Here is a 22,986-nt window from a genome sequence, read left to right on the forward strand (position 1 = left end):
AGATGGAGGTACCTTACACTTTAAGGAAGAGTGAAACAGCCAAGGAAGGAGGGCCTGGAATCCAGGACGTGTTCAGGGACACGGACAGCGGCCCAGGACGTGTTCAGGGACACGGACAGCGGCCCAGGACGTGTTCAGGGACACGGACAGCGGCCCAGGACGTGTTCAGGGACACGGACAGCGGCCCAGGACGTGTTCAGGGACACGGACAGCGGCCCAGGGTACCTCGGACTTTCACTGAGACAGCCACATGGAAAGTCACGTGGGTGACCAGAGGGAGAGGGATTGGGGTGCTCACGAAGGAGCTCAGAGTTCAGCCTGTAAACTCTAATGGTTCTCACTAGAAGCATGGGGTGTGGGAATGGCGGGTCCCAGGACCCTCCAGCTCGTTCCTTTTCCTGAGCCCCAGAGAGAAGGGATTACAGACAGTAGCATCGGAAACCCATAAGCTTTAAAAGGTTGTTGCCACACAAAAGATGCCAAACCTCACCCTTCAAAAAATGCAAACCAAAATAAGATGCTGTTTTTCATCGAATACAGGAGTCAAGTAAAAGCTGCTGGTCAACATAGAGCAGTCCTTTAGAAAACAGTCTAGAAAGTGGGGCTGGAGGCGTGGCTCGGTGGTAGAGTGCTAGCCAAAAAGTGAAAGCATCAGGTACTGAGTTTGAATCCAGATCACGGACCTGAAAAAGAGAAAAAAAGAAAAGACTCTAGAAAAGTTGCAGCAGTGCATAGCTTTTCTTCCCCAGCAACTACAAGTCTAGGAAATGATTCTGTGGCTGTGCTTGATCAAGGATGTAAACAACTTCCGAGGCTGTTTATTGTGAATAATTATAAAAACTGGAGGAAGGGATAAGTGCTTACCAATAGAATCAACACAAAGCAATCACATGTAGCCATTTGCCTTAAGTACAGATTTTTATTATTTTTATTGTTATTATAAAGTGATGTACAAAGGGGTTACAGTTACATAATGAAGCTTGGGTTTCTAGGTGCTGCTATGGAAATCATGGAAAGCAGAGGAAGGGAAAACAAGCAAGCTGTGGAGGATTTGTGCATAGCAGGAACCCCATTTCGATGCTTATGCATAGTGAAGTCTGGAAACGTACACAAAAAGAGTTCTTAGTAGTTATCTCAGGGGTTGGGACGGAATCGTGGATGGAAGAGCTAGTTTGTATGCTATTTATCCTTCCGTATTGTTTTAAAATGTCTTCTTCCTTTCTTCATCCATTTTTTTGCCTCTTTTAAACTATGAGCATATTTTCTTTTTTTTTTTTTTTTTGGTCGGCCGTGGGGCTTGAACTCTGGGCCTGGACGCTGTCCTTCATCTCTTCAGCTCAAGGCCAGCGCTCTACCACTTGAGCTACAGCGCCACTTCCGGTTTTCTGGTGGTTTATTGGAGATAGGAGTCTCACGGTCTCTCCTGCCTGGGCTGGCTTTGAACCGCGATCCTCAGATCTCAGCCTCCTGAGTAGCTAGGATTACAGGCGTGAGCCACCAGCGCCCGGCGAGCATATTTTCTAAAGTAAAAAGTATCAAGATATTTCCAAAGCTCATATAGATTTTCACTTTAGAGAGCTATTTAAAATAATCAATCCTCTCTTCAAATTGACAATATGATCCTTTAAAAAAAATAATATCTAGGGGCTGGGAAGGTGGCTCAGTGGTAGAGCGCTTGCCTTGCATGCTCAAGGCCCTGGGTTGGATTCCTCAGCACCACATAAGAAAAAAGCCGAAGTGGCGCTGTGGCTCAAGTGGTAGAGCACTAGCCTTGAGCTGAAGAGCTGAGGGACAGTGCCCAGGCCCAGAGTTCAGGCCCCACAACCGGACCCCCCAAAAAAAAAATAATATCTATTCCCTAATGACAGCAGGCCCTTCCGTTCTTGCTTAGGGCTTTATGGTTTAACATTTTTTCATTCTTTGGAGTAATTCGGTGTCTACTACGTTCGAGGCAGTAGAGCTGAAGGACCAGGATTTCTCATGGTCAGTACAGGAAGGTGATTTCAGTCACCCTCGGCCCTACCCAGAGAGACCAGACTTGGGTAGAGTAGATGCTTAAAGTGGGCTAGACCCTTTCGGGCTCCTGGGTATGGTCTACTTGCACGCCAGAATCCTTGTTCTGGGCTTTACATTTTTAGTAAGTCAGCAAGGTGCTGGTGGTTCATGTATGTAATCCTAGCTACTCAGGAGACTGAGATCTGAGGATCACAGTTCAAAACCAGCCCAGGCAGGAAAGTAGTCCGTGAGACTCTTCAATGAACTTGCCCCCAAAAAGGTGGAAGTGGAGCTGTGGCTCAAGTGGTAGAGCACTTAGCCTTGAGCCAAAAAGGTCAGGGACAGCAGGGACAGGCCCTGAGTTCATGCCCAAGGTCTGGCACACACACAGACGTTTATATATATGCAAAAAAGCTAAGGGGCAGTGCCTAGGCCAGTTCTAGTACTGGTACTGAAAGAAAGAGGGGAAGGGAAGCGAGGGGAAGGGAGAGAAGAGGGGAGGGGAGGAGAGGGCAGGGACAAAGCAACTGCATGGCTCCATGCTGTGTCCAGGACTAGGGTATGGAGACTGGAAGGGGCCTAGAGAAAGGGTCTGTGGTTGCTGCCCCGGGTCTTGGGCCTGGAGGAGGACAGGGCTAGGAGCAGATGAGGGGCAGCTGGCCCTGGGAAAGGACATGGATGGCTCCATGCTCAGTCCTCAGATAGTGGCGGCTCTCAGCTCCCTGTTCTTTTTCCCCTGGGTCCCACATTCCGTTTCCCTCCTAGCTCCGCATGTACCCTTCCTGTCTCCGCATGTACCCTTCCTGTCTCCGCAGCCTTCCTCCTGCCCGTGTTGGAGGCTCCAGGACCCAGTCAAGCCCCATCTGACCGCCCTCTCTCTCTCTCCCCCTCCCTCCTCAGAGATTCAGCCCTCCCTTCTCAGAGATTCAGTCTATCTCATCTCAAGTTGTAAATTTCATCTTCCCACTGACCACACCACAGGTCAAGCTCCAGCCTGGATGTCTCACCTGGTCCAGTGGCCCTGTCCATCTGCCTCACACCTTGAACAGCCTTGAGCTTAGCACGTCCCACACAGGAGCATCCTGCCCTCCCCAGCCTACTGCCTTCCCCCCAACCAGGGCTCAGCAGCTCTCAGCCCTCCCTCTAGGGCAGGGGGAGGGGAGGTCACAGGCAGCCCTGCACCAAGCTATTCTTGACTCTTAACCTATTCATTCTGCCTTCAGCATCTGACCACAATTCAAACTCTGTTCCCCGCTCTCTCTGCCATTCTTGGCAGCACTGCTGGCTACCAGTGTCTTTCACTTGTATGATTGCAACCGCCTCCCAAACAAAAGAAGGCCCCTCAAAAGTTACCAAGTGTCCCCTCCATTACTCTAGCTCTATACAGCTGTCCACTGGACACACTCTCGTGTGCCATGCACCCCCTCATGGCTGTGCCTCCAAGTACCCCAGGGGCGCAGGCCCTCCCCTACTTCCAGTCTTTGAAATCTGGACTCCACCATGAGCAGAGTCCTGCAAGAGCCTCTCTCTCTCCTCTCTGGGTCCCCCCAGCCCCAAGGCTTAAACTCGGGGCCCTGTAGTTCTGCTTAGCTTTCTCGCTCAAGGTTCGGGCCTGAGCCACGCCTCCACCTCTGGCTTTTTGCTGGCTAGTTTGAGGCAAGAGTGTCACGTTTGGTCTGTCCAGGCTGGCTTCCGACGGCTGTGCTCAGATCGCAACCCCCTGAGCAGCTGCGATTACAGGCTGAGCCGCAGCGCTGGGCGGCCTGCGGCTTGACAGGCCTCGGGACGCGCGTGCCCCGCGCAGGGCGGCCCAGGACCCGCGGTCCTGTCCTGCGCTCGCATCCGGACCCGGCCCGGCCGCGGCTGGCCGACCCTGGGAGGGGTGGAAACGGAGCTGGTGCTAAGCGCAGGGCCGCCGGCGGGGCGGCGGGGAGGGGGGTGTCGAAGCCTCGACGGCGGCCTCAGAGGACAGGGGGGAGCGCAGAGGAGCTGGGGACATGGTGGGGGGCCCCGGGGGAGGACCCCGGCGGGGACCCCGGGGAGGGGCGGCGCCGGGGCAGCCGGCGCGGCCTCGCCTCCCCTCGGATCCCTTCCCGGCTGCCGCTGGGATCCGAGGCTCGGGCCCCCGGGGCTGTGCGCGGTCGACGTGAGCCGGGCCGCTGCTGGAGGCGAAGGGAAACCGGCCAAAGCCGGGGAGCTCAAGACGTGACCGGACGCAAGAACGCGGGACCCCGGGGATGGCGGGGCCGTCGGGCCGAGGTGGAGAAGAGGCAGGCAGGTGCGCGCCGGGGCTGTCGGGCCTCAGCGCCAGCTGTCGGGACTGGGCGAGCGGGCCGGGCCGGGACCGAGCGGACGGGCCGGGCCGGGCCGGGCCGGGGCGGCTGGGCCGGGCCCACCACCCCGAGCGCCGCCACGCGGAGCGCGCCGCCGGCCGACTCCCCCTTCTCCCGCCCTCGCGCTCTGGCCCTCGGGACCCCGCCCTGGCGTTCCGGGAGCCGACCAATCAGGAGGCGCGTCCGGCCTCCCGGCCCCCGAGGCCCCGCCCCGGGTCGGCGCCCCGCCAGCCAATGGGAGGCCGAGCCCGGCGCCCAGTGCGTGCAGCCCGCGCGGAGCCGGCTCAGAGCGAGAAAAGCGAACCCAACCCGTCGGGGCCGCTGCTCCGGACCCGCCAGCCGCCGCCGCGCGCCGCCCGCCGCCCGCCGCCGCCTCCTCCCCCCGGATCGGGTGTACTGTCCCAACCCGAAAGTCCAGTTCTGCGGCCCGGCAGCGGCGAGCGAGCGAGCGAGCGAGCGCGATGACACAGGAGTACGACAAGTGAGTGCGGCGCGGGCGCCGGGTCCGGCCGCCGCGGCCCCGCCGGCCCTCGGCCTCCCGCCGCCGGCACCTGCCTGCCGCCCGCCCGCCAGCGAGCGGGGCGTCCGGGCCGCGGGGCTGCGGGGCGCGGGGGGCGGGCGCCGGCCGGCGCTGGGGGCGGCGGGGCCGCCCGCGCCCCTTGTGGGACGGGGACGGGTGGGGGGCTCGGCGGCCGAGGGGTCCCCCTCCGGGAGGCCGGGGGCCCGCGGGCCGCGCGGAGACGCGCTCCCAGGCGGACGTCCGTAGCCTCGGCGCTGTCACCCGCCGACGCCCGCCGACTTGCCGGGACTCCCGGAGGAATCCGGGCGAAGGGCGACGCGCCCCGGCCGGGGAGAGCGCGCGCGGCCGTGGGTGTTCCCTGGCCCGGGTCCGTCGATGGTAATTACTGATCGCCGCGTTCGACTCGGGACGGGTGGGGGTGGGGGGACGGAACTGCAGGGCGCCGGGACGGGGAGGCCGGACGGGGAGGCCGGGACTGCGAGGCCCCGGGACGGGGAGGCCGGGACTGCGAGGCCCCGGGACGGGGAGGCCGGGACTGCGAGGCCCCGGGACGGGGAGGCCGGGACTGCGAGGCCCCCAGGACGGGGAGGCCGGGCCTGGGGGGTTTGTGGGGGTTTTCTTAATTGTTTTTTTTTTTAACGTGCCTAGGAAGGGGTCGGGTGGTCGTGGGAGACACTGGGGAGCCAGAGTGGAGGACGAGTTCCGTATTTTGCTTGCGACTCTTCTGTAAATCTAAACCTCTTCCCAAAGAAAGTCATTAAAGTCATAATAATAGTAAAAGGAAATGGCACCCAGCCGGTCATGTTTGGATCCGAGGCAGAGCGTTGGGCGGCTCTTCGTCGAGGATCGGTGGAAGGGTGCCCGCGTTGGGGTTGAAGGAAGGTAGCCATGCAAAGTTAGTTACACGATTGCTTGCAGGCTCCGTGTTTGGAGGTCTGGGCCACCGCTGGCCTAGCACGTTTGGAAGGCCCCGGGTTCCAGCAGCTCCGCAGACGGGAGCGGGGAGCGGGGGACCAGTTAGGGTTCTAAGCAGAAGGGATGAGAGCCGTCAGCCCTGAGAGACAGCTGCCGTGCTGTTGGCTTCGGGACTTGAAGTTAAGATAAGGCAGAAGTTCCAAAGCTATAACGTGTTGGCCTTAGGCACACTTTGGAAAAGTGAAACACCCCCGGGGTGATCACAGACGTAAAGCCATCTGAAAACGTTTATTTTCTGATGCTTCTGCACATTGGAGGTGGGGGATGGAAGACGGGAAAGCGGGAAGAAACTGGCAGTGTGGGCACCAAAGCTGTGGTAGTGCTCTGAAGTAGTTATTAGGCATTAATAATAGCTGGGCAGTGCACCAGGAAATCTCTGCAGGCCTGGTTCCAGGTACCGCACCGCCTCTGTAGCTCTGAGCTCTGAAAGGGATGGCTTGGAGAAGGCCGCTTGGTATATTTATTTCGTTAGAAGTTGAATCTTACACATATAACGTCATTTCTAAACAAGCCATCTACTTGGAACAATCCTTCAGCGTTTTGTGTTAAAATCGCAAACCATCCCCACATGGCCTTTGTCAAGGGCCAGCTCTGGGATCTGTTCGCAGGCATCTGAGTCAAGACCTAGGCTCTGAAGTAGAGCGCTCCACCTTCCTGCCCAGGGTAATCGAAGTTGCTGGGCTTCTTTTTTTTTTCCTCTCCTTTTCAAAGATGTTCTCCTTTTTTCTAAATCTATATCTGGTTTTCAAGCGCCTGGGTGACTGCCAAACACTAACCTTTGCTGATTACTTAAAAAGATAATCCGTCTTTCTACATTCACTTTTGGAAAAGGTAGGTCACCTTTGCGCCATTTACATATTTCATTTGGGTGTTGCAATGAGAATAGATCCCTAATTTTGCTTGCTACAATAGTGATCATTTAGAGCAGTTCAAAACGTGAACTGTGTTTTTCCTTCTCCCCCCACCAAACCCCCAATAACCTGCTTCATTTTGCTAGAGTCAATGTTTTATTTTTCTCTTTATTGACTTATTAAATAGTAATGACTGTACAGTTGTTGAGGTGGTTTACATTTCAGAATTTTGGAACTGGTAATGTTTGCTTTAATCCTTTAAATCTTCTAGAAAGTTTCATTAAGTTCACCATTGATTTTTCTGGATTTTCCCCAGCAAACCGCAGAGCCAGAGTGAGGTAGTTCTTGCCCAGTGTGAAAAACTAGTAAAGATTTTATTGGGGGAGGGCTCAGGAGGGGATGGCTGTGTCCTGGGGTTTGAACCCAGAGCCCCAAGCAAGGTGGCCCAACACTACTGAGTTTGGTCCCTGAAAGTAAAGATTTTTTAAAGTAGATCTCTTTGGTGATAGCCTTGAGCAAAACAAGTTCAGGGACAGGGTCCAGGCCCTGAGTTCAAGCCCCAAGATTGGCAAAATAAAAACATAAAATAAAACGAGATCTCTTTACCTATTTTTTTCTTTTTTTAAATCTGCTTTCATTTGGTGGTTTTATTTATGGTAGATTCTTAAGAGTTTTATCAGTAAGCTAAACAGTTAACTCCCATGCTAGAAAATTAAGCCTCTTTATTGATTTACAGCCCCCTTTGGCTACATTCCAGGCTCACTGTGCTGGTAAGGTAGAATACCCTCACTTTCTAGTCTACCCCCAGGGTAACTGAAGGAAACCTTTCTCTTTCTGCTCCTCCCCCTGTTTTGGGGAAGGAGTTGTTTGAAGGTGAGGCATCAGTGGGAGAAAGAGGGAAATATGACGAGCAGCGAGTGTGCTGAGCCCTGTGCATATTGGGGAAAAGAGCCTGATTATGAGTTTGGAGAGAAGAAACCTACTCTCTGCCCCTGTCTTTATGCAGAATATTTGAACAGTTTGGCATTTTCTTGGGGTGTTTTTGAAGTTTTGCTAAGTAGCATACCCTGGATGTAGGTCCCATATGTAACTTAGCTGTAGGTTACCCAACTGCATCTTGGGGTGACCCATTGATCTGTGTGTGTGTGTGTGTGTGTGTGTGTGTGTGTGTATGCACATGTGTGTGTATGCGCATGCGCGTGCGTGCATGTGTATGCACACATGCATGGCACCTACCTGCCTGCCTGGAGCTTGAATTCAGGGCTTGGGTGCTGTCCCTTAGCTTTTTTTTTTTTGTTGGTCGTGGGGCTTGAACTCTGGGCCTGGGCGCTGTCCCTCAGCTCTTCAGCTCAAGGTGAGCACTCTACCGCTTGAGCCACAGCACCACTTCTGGTTTTCTAGTGGTTTATTGGAGATAGGAGTCTCATAGTCTTTCCTGCCTGGGCTGGCTTTGAACCGCGATGCTCAGATCTCAGCCTCCAGAGTAGCTAGGATTACAGGCGTGAGCCACTGGCGCCCAGCCGTCCCTTAGCTTTTTTGCTCAGAGCTAACACTTTACCACTTGAGCCACAGCTCTATTGCAGTTTTTTGATGATTAATTGAAGACAAGAGTCTCATGGACTTTCTGCCAGGGCTGGCTTTGAACTGTGATCCTCAGATCTCAGCCTCCTGAGTAGCTAGGTTTACAAGGATGAGCCATCAGCACCCTGGCTTGGACTGTATTTTTATTCAGACCTACTCTTCATTGGACATAATGGATCACTGATGGAACAATAGATTATTTTTATTGGAATACCAAAGAATTGCTTGTTTGGTTCTTTGGAAATCAGCTCACGATGCCTTTGCAGTTGCAAGTGTGACTTCTTCTTTCTCTCTCTCTCTGAAGCAAACGGCCAGTGTTAGTTCTTCAGAATGAAGCACTTTATCCTCAGAGGCGCTCCTATACTAGCGAGGATGAAGCTTGGAAGTCTTTCCTGGAGAACCCTCTCACTGCGGCCACCAAAGCGATGATGAGCATCAACGGGGACGAGGACAGCGCGGCTGCGCTCGGCCTGCTCTACGACTACTACAAGGTATACTCCCCCCCCCCCCCAGCCCGCTCTCATGCCCTTGGCTCAGCGCATATAAAACAGTCATTTGCTCTAGATTGTAATGCTAGGTGCTTCTGTAGTGACTGTAAATAGTTTAATGAGTACTTTGACTTACTGTGCTTCAAAGCTGAAAATCTTCCATCATGGAATCAAAGGGTTGTTTGGGAACATATGAAGTAGGAGCTGTCTGGCTATATTGGAAAGGACAAGGCACCATAAAAGAAGATGGTAGATGTGTCTTACCAGTGCCAGTGTCTGCCCAAAGGTACTTCCTACTCCGTGAGGGCCGGCAGAGCCGGTGCACGCATGGCGCCCCCTTTATTCCTGTGAGTCAGCTTGTTGCATCTCTTTTTCTGTCTTTGTCTTGTTCTTTGTCTTTTTCTTCCTTGTTCCAGTCCTGGGGCTTGATCTCAGGTCCTAGGATCTGTCTCTGAGCTTTGCTCAAGGCCAACATTCTACCACTTGAGCCAAGCTCTACTTCCAGCTTTTGAGTGGTTAATTGGAGATAAGAGTCTCACGGGCTTTCCTGTCCAGGCTGGCTTTGAACTGTGATCTTCAGATCTCAGCCTCCTGAGTAGCCAGGATTCTGGGTGTGAGCCCGGTAGCTGATTACATTTTCTGTGAATGTTATTGCAGAGTCTTAGATTTTATTTGATTGTAGGAATCATGGGGGAAAATATCCAAAATAGCACATTTTTGTCTAGGGCTTTCTGGTATAAGATCTAGGCACTTAAACTAGGCTTAATTAAATATAATCTATAATCTGCATGGATCTGTGCGTGGCTTTCATTCTCTGGAGGGGCACTGGTCTTGGTCAGCATCCTCTTTGCAGTCCTGAGAACACAGTCATCTTCTCTTCATGACCTGTGCTACGCTGGACGCTCAGGTCTTGCAAAAGTACCTCTCAGGGTTCAGCTCTGGCCTGGCTCATGCTGGTAGGCCTGGGCTTGTCCCTGAGTTGTTATGCTCAAGGCCACTGCTCAACCACTTGAGCCACAGCCCTGCTTTGCCTTTTTTTGGCGGGGGGGGGGGGGGGGGGTGTTAATGGGAGATTAGAGTCTCAGATTCTCTTGCCTAGGCTGGCTTCTAACCTGTACCTTTAGATCTCAGCCTCATGAGTAATTAGGATTTCAGGCGTGAACCACCCACACCCAGCTCTGGAGGCTGGCCTCTTTCTCCATCCTGCTCTCTGCTCTGGGGCGTGCCTGCTTCTGCTTTCCCTCCCTGTCCTTTCTTCTGACCAACAGCAGATATTTGGGGAAGGCTATTCAGTTTAGAACACAATTGAACAGAGTGGAAGAGAAGCCCAGCTGGGCCACATGGCCTTTGTCTCACTGTTGCTGCCCGTGACGTAGATCTGATCACCATGCCATCACCTCTGCCTTCAGAGAGACGGGAACTTCTTAATGACAGTTTGTGTGTGTGTGTGTACATTTATTACCGTTTATGTACATGTATTACCATTACAGAAAATTTTAAAAATGGAATGAATAATGACTATTTTTACCTACATTTGCCAGTTGTTTGCCTTTTATTACATTCTGACCCTGTATTTCCTGAATATCTGAAAAATAGAAACTGAGCCTGGTGCCACATGCTTATAATCTCAGCGCTAGGGGAAGCCAAAGTCAAGAAGATAGTGAGTGTTTGAGACCAGTCTAGGCCATATAGTGAGACCCAGTCTTGAAAGAAGGAAGGAAAGGAGGGGAGGAAGGGAGAAAGGGAAGGTAGAAGAGAGGTAGGGGGAGAAAGAAGGAAGGAGGGGGAGAAAGAAAGAGAGAAGAAAGAAGAAAGAAAGGAAAATGGCCAGGTGCTGGTGGCTCACACCTATAATCCTAGCTACTCAGGAGGCTGAGATTTGAGGATCATGGTTCACAGCCAGCCCAGGAAGGAAAGTCTATGAGATTCCTATCTCCAATAACCACCAGAAAGCCAGAATTGATCCTATGGCTCAAAGTAGTAAAGTGCTAATCTTGAGCAAAAAAGAACTCAGGGATAAGTCCCAGGTCCTGAGTTCAAGCCCCTTGACCACATTAAAAAAAAAAAAAAAAAAAAGGAAATGAGAGAGGAGGAAGAAAAAATAACTAAATGGGCAAAACAAAAAAACAAAAAACAAAAACAACCCTGAACAAAATTCAATTTGAGCTATTTCCTGGCATGAGGCCATGTGTCCACTTTGTGGTGTTTGAGGGGTTTCAGTAGCCTTTTTTTTCTTCTAATATGAACAGAAAATTTATGTAAACCTAATGATGGGCTAGAAAACCCTTGCCTGGAAAGTGTAGCCATGAAGAGTTCCTTTGAAATGGAAATGATTGTCTATCTGTTCTTCTGGCTTGTTTCATTGATCTCAAATCAGTGTAAAAACTCAGGATTAAGAGGTGATAGATTTTTTTTTTTGTCGGTTGTGGGGCCTGAACTCTGAGCCTGGGCACTGTCCCTCAGCTCTTCAGTTGTAGACTAGCGCTCTACCACTTGAGACTCAACCCCACTTCCGGCTTTTTCTGCTTATGTGGTGCTGAGGAATCGAACCGAAGGCCTCATGCATGCAAGGCAAGCGCTCTACCACCACTGAGCCACCTTCCCAGCCCCTATGACAGATTTTGACAGACACTTTTGAGAATGAGAGAAGATCAACAAGTTTGTTGCCAGAAACATTAGCTACTCGTGTGTGTGTGTGTGTGTGTGTGTGTGTGTGTGTGTGTGTGTGTGTGTGTGTGTGTAGGTGTGTGTGTGTGTATGCATGTGCATGTATGTGTGTGTTCTAAATGAAGTGTCTTGAAAGTATGAAAGTACTTTATATCTCAGGAGATAGAGCTTCTCCTCATGTCTGTCCATTAACAGTAAGAGTTTTGTAGTGGGACTTGCCAGGATTCTTGTGATAAAGTGTTCTTTTTGGATGAATTACTTGCTTTCATTCTTTAGTTGTCAGAATCAGTTACTACTACTTGATAACCAATAAAGCTTTAAAAGCACCTTGTTAGTACACAAGACAGAAGTTTGTTTTGTCTGTAATGGTGACCACTGTCACACATCTCAGGACTGTCTGATGCGTTTTGTCTGGATCTGGCTGGATTGGGGTCACAGTGAACCCACTAACATCTGCCTGTTCTTTACCTCCCTGACAAGGGGTGGGGAGTCATCAGGTTGTAGATTTGCCCTGTGGGTAATGGACATATGACTGCAAAGCATGTAAGGACTCTTCTCACGCCAAGTGTCTGGGGAGTTTCGGGGAGGAGGGGGTGCCCTGTGCCTCTTCCTTGTCATTTCGCATAGGTCTGAGGGGAGGGGCAGAAAGGAAGTTGGATTGCTTGGTGTGGCTTCATAGCTGCTTCTCTCCCGAGAGTTTTCTTTTAACAGATGAGATCCAAGGTGCTCACACCTGAAATCCTAGCTTCTCAGGAGGCTGAGTGAGGATGTGGTTCAGAACCAGCTCCTGGCAGGAGTCTGTGAGATGTTTACTTCCAATTAGCTACCAAAAAGCCCAAAGTGAGCTGCTGCGGCTCACTTTTTTATCCAGGCCCTGAGTTCAAACTCCAGTATTGGCACCCCCCCAAAAAGAAGAAACCTATTCTCCAAAGATAAAGTTAATTTGTGATGTCTTAAGTTGATGTGGCAACTAAATAACAGCTGCTTTTTACCAACCACTGTGACAGTCCGCGAGCTCCTTGCGAGCAGTCGGTGCCTCAGTGAGCATCACCAGAGCCTGGTAATTGAACAGTTAAATTCTCTGAGAGACACAGGAATCTTTGGGTGAATTCTCTTCACCTGGGAAGAGCTGAATTCTTTTTTTTTCTTTTTTTTGTCAGTCGTGGGATTTGAACTCTGGGCCTGGGCGCTGTCCCTCAGCTCTTCAGCTCAAGGCGAGCGCTCTACCACTTGAGCTACAGCACCACTTCCAGTTTTCTGGTGGTTTATTGGAGATAAGAGTTTCACGGACTTTCCTGCCCCGGCTGGCTTTGAACCGCGATCCTCAGATCTCAGCCTCCTGAGTAGCTAGGATTACAGGCGTGAGCCACCAGCGCCCGGCTAAGAGCTGAGTTCTTATCATGTGTCAATGTTCTAGGTCCCGAGGGAGAGACGGTCATCCACGGCAAAGCCAGAGGTTGAACACCCAGAGCCAGAGCACAGCAAAAGGTAATGTGGACCACACCGCTGGAAACAGCGCCTCTGAAGAACGCGGCCTTTCTGGAAATAAAGCGGGAACTTTGTCTAAGTGAACAAACACTAGTGGGAGAGATGGGTAAATGGACTCCTAATGTCGGAAGTTCAGGTTTCACTTCTGATTGGTCTCTGGTTCTGAGTAGAGCTCAGTTTGTTAAGCAGAGTTGCCTTTTCTAGAAAGTGATCGAATTAAATTTCTGCTCCTCCAAAGGATGATTCTAGTGATAACCTGTTTGCTTCAAGACCCACTTAATAAGGAGGATGTGGCAGACAGAAAAAATAAAAAGGTATGGCATCACATGCCTAACATCCCTGCGCTCAGGAAGTAGAAGCAGGAGACAGTGGAGGTTGCGGTCAGCCTGGGTTCCATGGTCATTCTGGCTCAGAAAGATCAGGGGCTGCTGCCCTGCTTGCCGAGCATGGGCAAAGCCCGAGGAAAGTGCACACACGGTAAACGCCATGATGCTTGAATAGCTGCCTGAGTAAAACTCAGCAGATAAATTAAATGCTGTTCAAACTCCTCTCGAAGGTACTTTTAAAATAGGTCAGGAAATAGGGTTTGGAGGCAGTGTTCACTTGGTCAGGCGCTAGCCAGTGAGTGAAAGTGTATCCAGTCTGAATTCCAGTTTTGGAACCGAAAAAAAAAAAAACCCAACAACTTTCAGGATATTGTCTTAACTTTATGGCTACAAGTCATGAAAACTTTTTTTTTTTTTGTTTTGTTTTGTTCTGTTTTTGCCAGTCCTGGGGGCTTGTACTCAGTACATGAGCACTGACCCTGAGCTGCTTTTGCTCAAGGCTAGCACTCTACCACTTGAGCCACAGCACCACTTCCGGCTTTTTCTGTTGATGTGGTACTAAGGAATCGAACCCACGGCTTCATGCATGCTAGGCAAGCACTCTACCACTACGCCACATTCCCAGCCTCATGAAAACTTTTAAAAAATGTTTTTGAGACAGTCTCACAATGTACCCTAGTCTGGCCTTCCTATTTCAGCCTCCCGAATGCTGGGATTATAGATGTGTGCCTCCTACCTCAGCCTCCTGAGTGCTGGGATTACAGGTGTGTGCCCCCACACCTGGCAGAAAGCTTCTTTGAAGACACTTGTCAGGTTATACCATATGTTATGAACAGGTTATTGTTCTTGAAATATACAAACTTCACAGCTGCTTCTTTCCTTGCTTTTTCAGCCTGTAAGATTTAGGGGGCTTTAAAAACACATTAATATTACCCATTAGAAGTCATAGAATATTGCACAACGGTTAAGCTAAAATTTCATGGAAAATTATACTGGTACAAGATGATAATTAGCCTTTTTTTTTTTTTTTTTTTTGGTGCCAGTCCTGGGACTTAAACTCAGGGCCTGGATGCTGTCCCTTTGCTTTTTCACTCAAGGCTGGTGCTTTACCTCCTGAACCATAGCTCCACTTCCAGCCTTTTTGCTGGTTAATTAGAGATAAGAGTCTCCAGAGGTTTTTCTGCCCAGGCTGGCTTTGAACCTCAACTCTCAGATAGCAGCCTCCTGAGTGGCTGGAACCACCAGCACCTGGTGATAGTAGGCTGGCTTGCTGGCTTGCTTGCTTGCTTGCTTGCTTTTTCTTTCTTTTGTCTGTTGTGGGGCTTGAATTCTGGGCTTAAGGGCTATCCCTCAGCTCTTCAGCTCAAGGCAAGCGCTCTACTGCTTAAGCCACAGCACCACTTCCAGTGTTCTGGTGGTTAATTGGAGATAAGTCTCAGACTCTCCTGCCCAGGCTGGCTTTGAACCTTGATCCTCAGATCTCAGCCTCCTGAGTAGCTAGGACTACAGGCGTGAGCCACTAGCGCCCAGCAATACTAGGCTTTCTGTAGAAAACCAAAGAGCATGAGTGGTAGGAAAAGAAAAGGGTAAAGTCAGCCTCTCGTTGAGCCACTGTGTGCTGGCGTCGCTCCCTGCGCCTAGCATGGGCCCTGCCTTCCTCCCTCAGCTCCCTGAGAAGACAGACAAGTTACCCCATTTCACAGGTGAGGGTGAGCCCCGAGAGACGGAGCAGCTTCAGGCTGACACAGAACCTGAACCCAGGCAATCTGACTCCAGACGGTACTGTAGCCCCAACTCAGCAGTTTATGTGTGTGCCTTCAGGCTTACAGTAAATTATGGGCATTTGTATTAGGTTTATGGAAAGGAAAGGTGTGGTTTGAGTCCTCAGTATTTCAAGGAGATGTCACTTCGTGCTTTTGGGCTTTTGACTGTTAAGTTGATCTCCTCCAACTGCATTGCTTCAGTAAGGAACTCAAATTGTCAGGGGCAGGGAAGGGGTGGCTCTGGTGGAAGCTTCTGTGGCATTCCGGAGCCCTGGGTCTGATCCCCAGCACCCCCAAAAGATATCTCAGAAAACTGTCATCAGCATGGGATTTGAAAAGGCAGTTTCCTTCTTTTTCTTTCTTTCTTTCTTAAAGAAACAGCATCCCAAATGTGACTGAACAGCCCCTCATTGCTGCCGGAGAAAACAGAGTGCAGGTCTTGAAAAACGTGCCCTTTAACATCGTCCTTCCCCACGGCAACCAGCTGGGCGTCGAGAAGAGGGGCCATCTGACTGCGCCGGATACTACAGTCACGGTCTCCATAGCAACCATGCCTACACACTCCATCAAGACGGAAATCCAGCCACATGGCTTTGCTGTGGGAATCCCCCCCGCAGGGTATCACCCCGAGCCCACGGAGCGCGTGGTGGTGTTTGACCGGAATCTGACCGCAGACCAGTTCAGCTCGGGCGCTCAGCCTCCCAATGCTCAGCGGCGGACTCCAGACTCCACCTTCTCTGAGACCTTCAAGGAGGGCGTTCAGGAGGTACAGGAAACAAAAAAATCTTCCTAAGACTGTGCTGTGTTTGTCTAAGTATTGGGTTCCACCTTTTCCTTGTTATGTAAGCTTGAAACTCAGCCTGCAGCAAGTGGATTAGGAATAGAAGATTTGTTTTGAAGAGAAAAGGCCCATGGGTATAATTTGTAAGCTAAACCTATAAATCCAGAAATTATCATCCAGGCCACAGGGCTAATCTTCCCGGCAGCTGAGTTAACAATTATGATTTCATTGAAGTGATTTGCTGGCGAGAGAGCCAGAGGGAACCCCAGGCCTCATCTTGCATTGACCACAGACAGATTCGCACAGTCTGCTTGCAGCTGGTATTCTAGGACCCAGGCAAGCTCCCGGCAGCTCGTGTTCACACGAAGCATGGCTCATGTGTTGGCTGGGTGCTTCTTGCTTGGTGGAGCAGTTGGGGAGGGAGGGACGTACTTCATAGCGCATGGCGTGAAATTTACAAATTAGTTCCAAGGAGTTCTGAGGGCTCATGAGTAGGCACAGCACACTCAGGGAACGTTCGGGATTTAGGGCATTGGAACCAATCTTAGAGCCCTGGTGGGCGAAATGGCCTCTGAGGTGGAGCAGCTACTCCTGTGGCAGACCCATTGAGACTGGGCGCGAACTCAGCTACCAGACCTCATGCTGTTGGGGTTGTGGATTCTAGAGTCTGAACACTTGGGCTGTGTGGGAGTAGGAAAGGAGACAGTGGATCACAGGCATTTTGTGGGTGGATACATGGATCATCTTGTTTGTTTGTTTAGAAACAGAATCTATCTATATAGCCCAGGCTGGCCTTAAACTTGATCTATTCCTGCTTCAGTCTCCTGAGAGCTGGGGATTCAGGCATGTGCCACCATGCCTGGCTACAGGGAGAGTTTAATTTACCAAAGTGATATATAGAAGTGGATATTTTCCTTTTTGATAATTTTTAAAATGTAAACTTCTGATTTAGAATTTTCATTTTTTAATTAAAAAAATTTTTTTTGGTTGATCATGGGGCTTGAACTCTAGACCTGGGCGCTGTCTCTGAGCTTTTTTGTTCAAAGCTAGCACTACCACTTTGAGCCACAGCTCCATTTCCGGTTTTCTGGTGGTTAATGGGCGAAAAGAGTTGGACTTTCCTGCCTGGGCTAACTTTGAACCATGATCCTCAGATCTGTCTCCTACATAGCTAGGATTACTGCTGTGAGCCACCAGTGCCCAGCCATTAGAAGTTTTTTTTTTTTTTTTTTTTGGTCGGTCGTGGGGCTTAACTCTGGGCTTGGGTGCTGTCCCTCAGCTCTTCAGCTCAAGGTGAGCGCTCTACCCCTTGAGCCACAGCGCCACTTCTGGTTTTCTAGTGGTTTATTGGAGATAAGAGTCTCACAGATTTTCCTGCCCGGGCTGGCTTTGAATGGTGATCCTAAGATCTCAGCCTCCTGAAGCTAGGATTTCAGGCGTGAGCCACCGGTGCCCGGCTCCATTAGAATTTTTATTTTGAAACAAACATCAGAATGATAACGTGTGCCGGAAGCCACATATCATGTGCTTTGAGGACCTCAGCTGCTGGTAACTGATGATGGTTAAATGGTTGTGGCTTATTACATTAATATTTCAGGTTTTCTTCCCCTCGGACCTCAGTCTGCGGATGCCGGGCATGAACTCAGAGGACTATGTGTTTGACAGTGTTTCTGGGTAATCGTTGTCTTTTGACTTTTCAGTTTTCAGCACTTATGAGCTCTTCCCTTTTGCACCCGACACTATCGAATCCGAGGTGGCTTTGGCGGGCTTCTCCTTCCTCTCTCTCTGACTTTGGCCTGGTCTTGGGGAGAGGACACTTGCTGCAGCGCACTTGATTTTGGACCCTGATGGTTCCCAGCTTCCTCAGCTCCTGGTGTTGGTGCTTTCCCTTCCTTGGCTTCTTTCTGGGATACAGTGGGACGGAACACGTAAGGAGAGCTGCAGACTCCACTAGATCAAAGGGGCCCCCTCTGCTTCAAAGCATAGCATTAGGTGAGAATGCAGGAGAAACATCAAGTGAGCCAACCCTGCCCACTTGGGTCCTGCAGAAGAAGAGCTGAAGCGAGATCCAGATGTAGTGAGAGCAGCGGGAAGGTTCATTAGGGAAAGAATACACTGCCAGTCCCGACAGTGGCTCACTGCTAGGGTGAAAGTGGCATTTTTATATTTGGTGCTGAACTTTGGCTTGAACTCGGGGCCTTATATGCTCATTCAGTTTTGTTACTCACAGCTGACATCTCTACTACTTGAACTCATCTTCACTTCTAGTTTTCTGCTGGTTATGTGGAGATGTGAGTCTCAGCTTTGTCTGCCTGGGCTGGCTTTGACTATGATCCTCAGATCTCAGACTCCTGAGCAACTAAGATTACAGGCGTGAGTCACTAGAGCCGGCCTTAAGTGGCTTTTAAAAATTGGCCCTGTTAGTGTTAAAATAAATAGCCCTGACAGCTCATTAGCTTCATAAAACTGTAGCCCATTCTGGGAGGGAGTGTATTTTCCAAATTCTTTAGGAATACTTACAAAGACCTTCGGAGTTTTTTTTTTTTTTGTATGTCTGTTTTTAATCGAGAATCTCATTTTAGATGTGTTTTTTTAAACATGTTCTATATCATAATTTTTAAAAGTGTTGTGAGCCTTGCACCTGTAATCCTAGCTACTCAAGAGGCTGAGATCTGAGGATCAAGGTTCAAAGCCAGCCCAGGCAGGAGAGACTGTGAGACTCTTATCTCCAGTTAACCACTGAAGACTGGAAGAGGTGCTGTGGCTCAAGTGGTAGAGTGCTCACCTTGAGCTAGAGAGCTGAGGGACAGTGCCCAAGCTCAGAGTTCAAACTCCAAAACCAACCAAAAATAAAGGATTGTGAGGTTTAGGATTTCCTCTACATATCTGCCCCAGGCTGCATAGGTCACAACCTCAGATACTTGTAGAGTCTGGGGTGGGGTTGGCAACCTTTTCACATGACAGGTTCTCTAGTACACAGTTTAGGTTTTGTGGTCTTTATGGCCTTTTATCAACTCTGTGATTACCCGTCTCTGCCGTCATAATGTAGTAGAAGCCACGAGTAATGCATAAGTAGATGGTGTGGCTGTATTCTAATAAAACTTTATTTATAAAGATCAATGTTGGGTTTGGAATGTAACTTAGTGGTAGAGTGCTTGCCTAGCATGCATGAAGCCTAGGGTTTGATTCCTCAGTACCATATAAACAGAAAAGTCTGGAAGTGGCCCTATGGCTCAAGTGGTAGAAGAAGCCCAGGGACAGTGCCCGAGCCCTGAATTTAAGCCTCAGGACTGGAGGAAAAAAAAAAAAAAAGATCAGTGTCATTTGCTGACTTCTTGCCTGGGAGGTTCTTCAGGGACATGTATGAGTGAGGATGTCAGGTAATGGGAGCGTCAGAGGTGTTGAAATCTCAAGCAGAAAGGGCAAAAGAGTAATGGGCATGCCAAATTGGATTTAGTGCGTGGCTTCCTGCCTCCTCCTGCAACCTTTGTCAATAAGGAGCAGGTTGGCAGTGTGTCTTAGGAGATCCTGCCCTCTTCATTTCCAGACAGCCCGAGTCTCCCAACATCTCATTGTAACGTCACATCCTAAGATTTCTTGTCAGCGTTCCATTATACCCTGTCTGAGGGATTGGAGAATTGCTGGTGCTGGTGTTCTAAGATTCTATTTAACCTGTAAGAAGGTAGCGGGTTCTCATTCTATGGTATAGTCAGTTCTGTGCTTGCTGCTGGTCTGTTTTCTCAGTACATCCCACACTGAAGCATTTCACCACTGTACTAAAATACCAGAAGCTTCCAAAAGACTGGATTAGAGCTGTGTGGCATTTTGTCCTGCAGGAACAATTTTGAGTATACCTTAGAAGCATCCAAGTCGCTGCGGCAGAAGCCGGGAGACAGCACGATGACGTACCTCAACAAAGGCCAGTTCTACCCCGTCACCTTGAAGGAGGTGAGCAGCAACGAAGGGATCCACCACCCCATCAGCAAAGTTCGAGTAAGTTCTGCCCCATCTCCTGTTCTCCAGGTCCCGCTTCTGCTGTCTCCAGGTCCTAATCTCTCCAGGCCTGAAGCAGCTCCAATTGAAAACCTCCAAGTGTAAGATCTGAACGCAGTGGTGCTTCTCGTTCGCAGAGCGTGATCATGGTGGTTTTTGCAGAAGACAAGAGCAGAGAGGATCAGCTACGGCACTGGAAGTACTGGCACTCTCGCCAGCACACTGCTAAACAAAGGTGCATTGACATAGGTAAGGTGCCCATGCCCGCACCCACTCTCGTTCTCAGAGGAGCCCGCGCCCCAGCCTTTGCAGTCCAGTTATTTTTGGCAGCGGTCAGCTTCCTGCCGAAAGCAGTTGAATTTTTATGCCAGCCACTGATCTCTTCCAGAAACTGCCCTGGGCCTCCTGGAATCCGTGCTGTGCCCTTGCTTCCTCCCCGAGGCCTTGCCCCAGCACTAGCTTTCCATGTGGCACCAGGGCTGGAGCCTCAGCCAGCCAGCATAGGAGCACCTCGTTTGGTTGGTTTTTTGGTGTGTGTGTGCGTGCGAGCCTTAGCCAGCCAGCATAGGAGCACCTCGTTTGGTTGGTTTTTTGGTGTGTGTGTGTGTGTGCGCCCCTGCGTGATGGCTTGAAATCAGGGCCTGGGCACTGTTTTTTGCTCAGGGTTGGTGCTCTACCTTTTGAGCCACTTCGGCCTTTTAGTGGTTACTTGAGGTAAAGAGTCTCACTAACTTTCCTGCCCAGGCTGGCTTTGAACTGAGATCCTCAGATTTCAGCCTCCTGGGAAGCCAGGATTACAGGCGTGAGTCCCCCAGAACTCAGCAAAGAAGCACCTGCTTTCAATCTGCATTGTTTTGGTTTTTTTTTTTTTTTAAATCATTGTTATCATTAAGGTGATATACACAGGGGTTACAGTTTATAAATCAGGTAAAGAGTACATTTCTTTTTGGACAATGTTTTCCCTTCCCTCACTCTCTCCCAGTTTTTCCCTCCCGTCTCCCCACGAGTTGTCTAGTTCATTTTCCACATACTGTCTAGTGAGTGCCGCTGCTGCATGTGCTCACCCTTGTCCCTCCGTTTCTGTGCATTTGTTTTTTGCTTGTTTTGTTTTTCCCTCTTTGGGGTGTTCATGGTGGAACCCAGCACTTCGCACCTGCAGGCGAACACTCTGCCTCTGAGCTCTACTCTCAGCCTGGCGTGTGCATTTTTGGGGGGCAATGTCTTCATTAGGAGATGGCTGATCATCATTTGGAGATAGTGATAAGGAGGAGAAAAGCCCAAATAAGTAAAAGGAAATTCTACTGCCCTGCAGTGCCTGTCTTTCCTCATTCCACGTCCAGCCGTGCTGCCTGCTCATCTCGTGTAAATAACCAGTGGGCAGCAGCACAAAGCACATCCACGCTTCCTAAAGCTGGTCTTGCATGGGTACCGTGTCCACACAAAGCCGTTGCCTCCATCACTAGTGGCCACTGATCCTAGCATTGCTTTCCCTTTTCCTTCATGTCTTTTCAGAAGACTTGAAGAACTGGATTCTAATCCTTGCCTAATTTTGTGACCTTGAGATCATTACTCAAACGTTATAGATCTACATTTCCTAATTTTTACATAATAAAACTGGATCGCATATATCTAAGATTGTCTCTATTGTCTCTGGGTCTTTCGTTCATCTTTTTTCTTTTCTTTTTGACAAGGGCTCACTCTGTAGCCCAAGGTGGCCTACAGACTGGCCTCCAGCTCGCTGTTCTCCAGCCTTAGCCTTCCAGACATGCTCCGTCACACCCAACGCTCTTCGTTTTTTTCCTCTCTCAACCCCATGAAATACTAATTTAGATTATCTAGAGGGGATAATGTAGAAAGCTTGATGCTGGAGCTGCTGTGATCTCATGTTGAAGAATGATGACTGTTTCTCTTGCTCATTACTTCACACAGCTGACTATAAAGAAAGCTTCAATACCATCAGTAATATCGAGGAGATTGCTTACAATGCCATTTCCTTCACCTGGGACATTAACGATGAAGCAAAGGTATGTCATAAGGTCTGGGGGTTCGTTTGAGAAATGAGGGGGGTTCAGTGGTCTTTCAGCTGATCTGTTGCAGCTTTATTCGTAGAGATTATGAAACGATCTTCCTTTTGATCTTTCCTCAAAAAAAAAAAAAGGCGTTTATTTGACCTCCTCCAAGCAGTCTGCACATGTGCAGCCGCTGCTCTTTTCTGGCCCAAGTCCAGCCCTCACTCTGTTCCCTCACTTCCTGTGCCCGGACCCTGCTCTGGGGGACATGAGGGCCAGTGCTCCTCAAGCTGACAGAGTTCCATGGAGAAAGGCTTGGAAATACAAGCGATGCGTGATACAATTCTCTCTCATAGGATCGCCATGTAAATATGACCCACTGTTAAGATTCTTCTGTCTTGAGCTTTTATAATTGAAAATTGCCTCTGATTCACATATCAGTGGGATAATCCATTCCTTCCTTCCTCTTACCTTCCTTTTTGGTTGTTGTGCTGGTACTGGGGCTTGACCTCTGGGTTTTAAGTTCTTATTTATTTTTTGTTTGTCATTTTTGTTTGTTTTGCTCACAGCCAGTAATGCACTATCACTTGAGTCATACCTCTCCCTTATCTTTTTGCTGGTTTAGAGTCTCTTGGGTTTGTCTTCCTGAGCTGGCTTCAGACTTCCATTCTCAGATCCCAGCTTCCTGAAAGGATGGGTATGATTCTTTTAAGGATTACAGATGTGAGCCACTGCTGCCCCGCTTGTGAGAAAAGGGCTTGCCTGGGCTGGCCTTGAGCTCACAATCCTCTCGCCTCAGCCTCCCAGTTGCTAGGGTTAACATATGTGCTGGGATTATAGGTATAGCTTATTAAGATAATTCTTTTCCTTTTAGAGTACTGGGCTGGGATTTGAACTCAGGTTTTCATGCTTGCTAGACAGATGCTTTCCTCCATGTTTCCAGCCCTTGTTTGGGTCACCCTAATGGGAATTTTTGGTATCCTTGAAGAGAAATGAGGACTTCTTAAGTAATTTCTACCCTTTCCACTGCGTTCTTCCTCTTTTAGAACAATCCTCTGCTAAATTATTAGAGTTCTAGTATTTCTCTGTGTACATTGCTTTAAAATTGGGAGCTCAAGAAATACGGTAGAAGCATGTTAGTTTATTTGATGGTACTGGAGTTTGAACTCATGGCCTTGTATTTGCTATACAGGTGTTTTACCACTTGAGCTATGCC

At 49.8% G+C, this 22,986-nt stretch overlaps 1 protein-coding gene across 2 annotated transcripts in view; it reads left to right on the forward strand.

Moving 5' to 3' along the window:
• Nucleotides 1-4,632: 4,632 nt before the first annotated feature.
• The window catches only part of Grhl1 (grainyhead like transcription factor 1), a 55,878-nt gene continuing 37,524 nt past the window's right edge, over nucleotides 4,633-22,986 (forward strand). The window contains exons 1-8 of one of the 2 annotated variants that reach the window (XM_042680759.1): nucleotides 4,633-4,809; nucleotides 8,560-8,746; nucleotides 12,828-12,898; nucleotides 15,363-15,753; nucleotides 17,366-17,442; nucleotides 19,605-19,761; nucleotides 19,899-20,010; nucleotides 21,691-21,785. In XM_042680759.1, the coding sequence (XP_042536693.1) occupies nucleotides 4,790-4,809; nucleotides 8,560-8,746; nucleotides 12,828-12,898; nucleotides 15,363-15,753; nucleotides 17,366-17,442; nucleotides 19,605-19,761; nucleotides 19,899-20,010; nucleotides 21,691-21,785 (1,110 nt within the window). In that variant the 5' untranslated portion in view covers nucleotides 4,633-4,789. The remainder of the gene's footprint in view (nucleotides 4,810-8,559; nucleotides 8,747-12,827; nucleotides 12,899-15,362; nucleotides 15,754-17,365; nucleotides 17,443-19,604; nucleotides 19,762-19,898; nucleotides 20,011-21,690; nucleotides 21,786-22,986) is intronic. The other variant, XM_042680758.1, reaches the window with a different exon arrangement.

The sequence above is a fragment of the Dipodomys spectabilis genome, unplaced genomic scaffold, assembly GCF_019054845.1.
Source record: "Dipodomys spectabilis isolate Male_0828 unplaced genomic scaffold, ASM1905484v1 ptg000066l, whole genome shotgun sequence".
Taxonomy (NCBI): domain Eukaryota; kingdom Metazoa; phylum Chordata; class Mammalia; order Rodentia; family Heteromyidae; genus Dipodomys; species Dipodomys spectabilis.